This window comes from Phasianus colchicus, chromosome 3 (genome assembly GCF_987193195.1).
Source record: "Phasianus colchicus chromosome 3, bPhaCol1.hap1.1, whole genome shotgun sequence".
In the NCBI taxonomy this organism is placed as follows: Eukaryota; Metazoa; Chordata; class Aves; order Galliformes; family Phasianidae; genus Phasianus; species Phasianus colchicus.
Genome location: NC_143438.1, coordinates 95,908,827 through 95,915,449, shown reverse-complemented (window position 1 = coordinate 95,915,449; position 6,623 = coordinate 95,908,827). Strand labels below are relative to the sequence as shown.

The 6,623-nt window shown below is 50.5% G+C and overlaps 1 protein-coding gene across 1 annotated transcript in view; it reads right to left on the bottom strand.

Moving 5' to 3' along the window:
- Positions 1-2: 2 nt before the first annotated feature.
- The window catches only part of SACK1H (scaffolding CK1 anchoring protein H), a 28,922-nt gene continuing 22,301 nt past the window's right edge, over positions 3-6,623 (bottom strand). The window contains exons 3-6 of the mRNA XM_031609653.2: positions 5,887-6,347; positions 4,565-4,729; positions 4,120-4,244; positions 3-3,565 (exon numbers count right to left, since the gene is read on the bottom strand). Coding sequence (XP_031465513.1) covers positions 901-3,565; positions 4,120-4,244; positions 4,565-4,729; positions 5,887-6,333 — 3,402 coding nt within the window. The 5' untranslated portion in view covers positions 6,334-6,347 and the 3' untranslated portion in view covers positions 3-900. The remainder of the gene's footprint in view (positions 3,566-4,119; positions 4,245-4,564; positions 4,730-5,886; positions 6,348-6,623) is intronic.

Below are 6,623 nucleotides of genomic sequence, written 5' to 3'. Positions count from 1 at the left end.
GATCCGGGCGGTGTTCAACACTGCGTGCCTAAGCTTGATACCAAAGCCCTGCAAGGAAGCTGTGAGTAAAGCGCTTCTGATCTCGAACCAAAGATGCTAGCAGCCCTCCCCCTTCTTTTAATGGACTTTGTGGAATTTCAGAGGGATTCTCCACTAATGGATCGGGGTTACATAAATCACTACTTAACTATAAAGGCTTAAATTCTCACTCAGCTGAAAAGTGTGACGATGGTTCTGAAATCATCTCTTTCTCCATCAATTAATCGTCACTTTCTTCTTTTATGGCCTTCCAGCTGCTGTTCTCGGCTCAGTCTCCAATGCAGTGCTTCCATTACACACAAGAAAACAAACCAATAGTAATAGTTAACCAGCAGGCTGATAAAGCAGTAAGTAGGAAAACTGGGCATTTTCTGCCAGACCAGACCACAGTCACACCTAGGGGAACAAAAGTGACTCGTGTACATTTTTCTCCTGTCATTCTTCAAAAAGGGAGCTCTGTATCAGCTCGGCCATTCATGCAAAGTAACCAAATCTGCACTGAGAAACAACGTAAGTGCTTTGCTGACATTGACTGAATTCAACCATTGATTTTATATTTTTTTTCTGTTTCTTTCCTTACTGAAAGCGGAATTGTTTTTCCTGACTGCTGGGAGGACTCCCTGACCGTCAGATAAAGAGACATCGCTATTTTAAGCATCTTGGCAATTGAATAATTTTATTTTAAATATACTGTAATAAGGTTTCCTGTTACCACACGACCCTACGGGGCAATCTGTGCCAAAGGAGCAATGCTGAACACATCCCACTCGCCAACCTCGAAGAGCTTCACAGCCACCATAAACGCGTTTCTTCCCCATCGGCTTTGACAGTCAGTGACAGAACTAAATAGCGTTCCTACGATCATTTTTTGGTCTTGAAGGTCCCCAGGATTTTGGGCATGAATTTTCCCATCTTCTTGTCTTTGGCGTCTGTGTCGTACTCCTCCTCGCTCTGACCCATATGCTCATCCTTTTTGCAGAAGACCTCAAACCTGCTGTACACCCTCTTTTCCTTCCTCATGTTCTCCATTTTTTTCAGCAGGGTGTCTCTGTCCTCCGACGGCTGCCGCTGAAGGTTTCGTTTCTGGCTCCCGAAGCTCTCTGACCTGTGGATGTTGCAGCTTTTCTCCTTCTCGCTTTTCCTTTCCAAGCTCATAGTTGACTTAGAAAGATCGGGATTGCTGGTGGATGGCAGCTGCTTGGCCAGTTCGGCTCTGTTCTTCTGGCTGTTAGCAGAGATTTGCTCCAAAATCACCTTGGTGTCATCGCGGAGATTGCTGCTGTACAGAATGTTGGCTGTGGATGAAGGAAATCTGCCCTGTGTCGCTTGGCTGCTTTTGGGAGGAAGCGGCGTTGCAAATTTATGGTTTTTTTCTTCCTCCACCAGCATTTCCTGACAGTCGCCTATGGAAGATCTTTTGAGACCCATGGGCTGTTTGTCAGATTTTCCAACCTCAGAATTGGGTTCCTCCTCCAGTTTCTTTTCACCTTTCGGGTTCAGAAACTGCTTCAACCGTAGGGATCCTTTTCTTAAAAATTCCATTGTATTTTGTTCCTGTTTGGAACACTCTTCCTCCGATTTATTGAGGGAGCTGTCAGATCCCGGGCCTTTAGACAGGTTTTCGATGACTGATGTGGTGCCCGTCCTCACCTGTGGTTTCTTCAGTTCCGCACTGACCAATTTTTCAGCGTCTTCCTTGAACGTCACTCTTTCCTTCTTTTCTGGAAGAGCCAATTTCTGAGTATCTCCTACAAATATAAGACTTTCCTTTTCTGGAAGAGCAGGTTTACTCTCTATCGGGTAAAACCGGGACGATAATTTGTCCACTTTAGCGCCCAGATGTGCTAAGGGATCTTTACTCAAAGCATCGATGAGCTGCGGGGTCGACGAAGCCATTCCAAACGCCCTGTCAGTCTCTCCGTGCATCTTGTAAGTACTGCAGGAGTCCTTGGACTCCAGTACTCTGCTCTCCAGAATCTTATACTGCAGGGATTTGGTGCATTTCTTCTCCGCGTTCTGTGATTCCTCCTGGAGAAAACTAGAAACAGCTTTGGTGTGAGTGACGGTAGCTCGCTCGGCGTCTTTGCCCACAGCTTTGTATTTCTCCAAAAGCTCTGCCACTTTGGACGAGGTGGCTGTCTTTATAGTTTCGTTGTCCTTTGTCAGTTCATTGGACACTTGTTCCTTATGGATCATCTGAACCTTCTCTATTGTTGTGTTAGGCTGATCTAACTTGGCAGCGTTGAAAATCAGAGAGGACCTGAGTCTTGAGCTCCTCTGGATCAAGGGATTTATTCTGGACCTGAAGGCGTCTTGTTTCATCATAGGTGAATCTTCACCTCCTCTTTCAGGATCTGCAAATTCCTTGGCATTTTCAACCGCCAGTGACTTGCTGTTAAAAGACAAAGGGGATTTGAATGCTGGGATGAGGTCAGTGGGGTGCTTTGCGAGGGGATCCCCGAGAACATCGTTGTATGCTTCCGATTCCATGGGCATTGGGAGACCTTCTTCTGGTTCTGACTGGTATGCACTGAGGTATGAAGAAATCCTCCAGTTGCGTAAACCTGTTCTATTTTCCTGAGTGTTCTTGTCCTGATCTTGGTCCTCATCTTTGTCTTGTAAGAACAGGCGCTGTTCCAGGCTTTGCTTCTGCGTAGGAGAAGTCTGGCAAATAAACTTCTGTCCTATATTCTGCCGTCTGAGCATCATTCCCATTGGGCCATTGCCTGCAGGGTTCAGCTGATCAGAGCCGTGCCTCACTTCCCTGGAAGAATTTGAAGGCACGTAATCCAGCCTTAAGGGGAAACCCTCCTGTGGGAAGCCGGATTCGAGTTCGGGGTATCTGGGTCCCTCTCCGTAGGGAAGAGGTCCTCCCTCTTCCAACTCATTGAATCCCGGCCTGCCACCTCGTATTCTGTCAAAGAATCCCTGGGGTCTGCCGGAAAGGTGGGGGTGTTCAAACTGGTACTGGTAGAACTGATCCTTCTGGAAATGGCTAGCCTGGATTTTAAATTCGTCCATATTGTTCATGAACATCTGCCTGGCATACTGCTTAGAAGAAGCAAAATTTTCAAACGTTCCTTCTGCAAAACTGTGTCTCTTAAAAGCATCCAACTCCAGCTGCTTGGAACGGAGAAAACCCCTGACGGGGTCCATCTGAGCGTTCTCCATCTCCACCTTTTTGTACATCCGCATGGCTGACCCCTCCACGGTGTGGCGTAACAAATCGTCGCGCCGGAAGTTGGACAGGAAGTACCTGTCTGGATCAACCCTGTCCATAAAGGAGGGAAAAAGGTTGTCGTCCCTCTGGAACATGAGGGGTGCTTTTTTAGGAAAGAATGGCATGTTATTGCCAAAGGGAGCCATGGCAAACGGGTTCTCTGCCTTTGCCAGGACGTTGGCTGGAGGAACGAGAGGTTCTGACTGCGCAAACAAAATTCGGAACTCTTCATCGAAGCTGGCCACCAGCTCGCCCTGGAAGATGTGTGCGATGCTCCTGTGAATCTTCTCAAAAGACCACATGAAACTACAAAGAGAAGTAAAGTTGTGTTAGCATCAAGTAACTCCGCTGCACTACTCCATCTTTCACCATTTGCTTGTCTGAAGAAATTCATCCTGATTTCCACCACTGGAACAGGTTGCCCAAGGAGGCTGTGGATGCCCCATCCCTGCAGGCATCCAAGGCCAGGCTGGATGTGGCTCTGGGCAGCCTGGGCTGCTGGTTGGCGACCTGCACACAGCAGGGGGTTGAAACTGAATTATCATTACGGTCCTTTTCAACCCAGGCCATTCTAGGATTCTAGGATTCTAGGATTCTATGAGCATAGTGTAGTCGTTAATAAGGAAAACATGGGAAATGGGTAATTCCATACATCTAACTTGCACTTGAAACATAAATACACACTCCTGGGTTTCTTTTAACTGTTCTGGTTTGGACTGGGTTGTTTGCTTAGAGTTGGCGACACTTTTTTTGAGTTAGGTTTCACACTTCCTCGCTTGGAGCAGCTGAAACTGCATTACCCAGGAAACAAACATACATATATAGCGGCATTGGGCCATTAACATCACAGGGCTTCTCACCTGTAGTTGCCACTCAGCACCACCATGCAGTCGACCAGGAGGAATTTCTCTTTCACGTGTCCTTTGAAAGACATCCCCGTGCGGCAGTAGTAGGTTGGGCCAGAAACCGTCCTCACCCGTAGGAACTGCAAAGCAGACAAGGCTGTTACCTCCCCTGCCTCTCTTTTTTCCCCTTATCTCTTAATGTCCCTCCTGCCGCCATTCTTGGCTCCAGCACCAGCTGTTCTGTCTGCGTGCACAATGGATGAGCAATCCTTTTTATCAGCCTGCCTTTGCCTTCAGGCCTATACTGTGCCAGCTCTCCTGGCTTCACGTATACATTTCTCTATTCTCTGGCCCAGATTTCCCCTTTCTCAGGTTTTTACTGCAAGAACAGCCCAACGTGCCCCAGATGAACCCCTTCAGGATGGGAACTGCGGGTCGGGTTGGTCTGTGGTCTGCTCACCTCCACGTAGTTCAGATTGACTCTGCATTTAGCAGCTGTATCGAGGAAAAGCTGGGAGTTCATTTCATCGAGCAGGATGTACACAGGGACTCTGCGAGCAGCAGCATCCAGCACCTCAAACAGCAGATCCACATCAGTGAAGATGTCCATGACGATGGCTACCACCTAGGGAAAGAAACGGGGAGGGCTTCAGAGATCTGTGCCTGCCTGGGGCTCCCTGCTCGTGTCCCCCAGCACATTCCAAAGCTGCACTGTTCAACTGACTCCATTCCAACTTCCTATTCCATGGGCTCCGGGACTGGACACAGATTTCCTACCTGACATGTGCACTGTGTATATGAGGTGCAAAGCGAGCGAAAGTCCTCACTGCCGCTGATTATTCCCTTCCTCATTAACCCAGTGGTCACAGCAGCATTTTTTGGTCACAGAACCACGCTGGCGGGTATCGCTGACCTGCCTGGCTGCCACCCCCTCGCTCCCCCAGCACATTTGTCACTTTTAAATAAATTCCTGAGCAACGTTGAGTCAGCAGAGCCACCTCTAGATGCCGCCATGCCTTCTGAAGCAGCTTTTAATCGCAGCTTTGACAGCAGCTCCAGAAAACGGGGCATGTGAGTGTCAGCTGCGGGAGCTGGGGCTGCTTGATGCGAAGGGAAACCCCTCATCATCATCTCCATCACCACCCAAAGTTGTTCCGTGGTTCAAAGCTCTGTAGGATTTGCCTGTCCTTCCCAGCTCTTATCAGCGTACAACAATAGAATCATAGAATCACCAAGGCTGGAAAAGACCTAAAAGGTCACGCAGTCCAACCATTCACCTGCTACCAACAGCTCCCGCAGTACCACCTGCTGGGAAGGAGTGGGGAGGGTGGAGTGGAACTCATCTCAGCGCCACCACTGAAAGGACAGCGGACACAGGCTGCAACGCGGGGCGTTCCACTTCTACAGAAAAGCTTCTTACTGTGAGCTGCCTGCAGATTAACAGCGGGGTGCCCTCAAAGGCAGCGGCCTCCGCTCCTGGAGCCGCTCGAGGAAACGCCCTCAGCAGCCAATGGGCGCCGACTGAGCAGAGGCTGGGCTGCACCCCCTCAGAGCTCCCTTTCTGACCTCGGCTGCTCCGTGATCCTCTGAACCCTTTACTGCGGCCCTACGCCGTTTTTCTCGCGCCCAGAGAACAGAGGCGGCTTTGATGAAATGAGCAGCAGCCTCAGAATCAACCTCCTGCTCTGCAGGTCCCCGGGGAATGCGGCGGAGCCCAGCGGAGGAGGCCGGGTGTCCTTCGCACGCTCGCGGTCTCTGCTCCCGCACGCCCTCGCGTCCCACCTGCTGGGCAGCTCGAATCATTCTGCGAGCCTCTTCCTTGATGCTGGGGTTGTCGGGGGGCGGCGGCTGCACCAGGGTCGTTACTTCTGTTCCCCTGAACCCAAAGACCATGGGCCAGCCCAGGTCCAGCTCCGGAACGGCGAGGTCTGAGTTCATGGGCCAGTAGGTCCCGGAGGATCCGTCCACGTCGTTGTCCCCCGCCGTGTCGGTGCTGCCCTCCTGGTTGGCATACTGGGGTTTCTGAAGGTTCTGCAGGATGTGATCCACCTCCGAGTTGCAAAGGAAATCAGGGGCTGCCTCCTCTGCCAGAAAGCGCTCGTAACTCTCTTTGCCCTCTTCGGTGAGTATGTCCAGAGCCAGGCGGTAATACTCCTTGTAGTGGGGGGGAAGGTAGTTGGGGTCAAGAGGGTTGTCCCCCTGCGAGGAGCTTTGAGATCGGCGAGCCATGAGGGGAGGGAGAGCTGTAAGAAAAGAAGGGCCAGCAATGAGAACGGCCGGAGTACGGCAGCAGGTCCACTTCAGGGACACATCCGTCCTCATAAACAGTGAAAGCTGAGGGGTCACGATGGCAAAATCAGAAAAGAAGAGAACGCTGGGGAATCACAGAACCATAGGATGAGAATGTTGGGAAATCACAGAACCATAGGATGAGTACATTGGGGAATCACAGAACCATAGGATGGCCGGAGTTGGAAGGGACCTCAGGGATCATCAGGTACCAGCCCTGCTGCCACAGG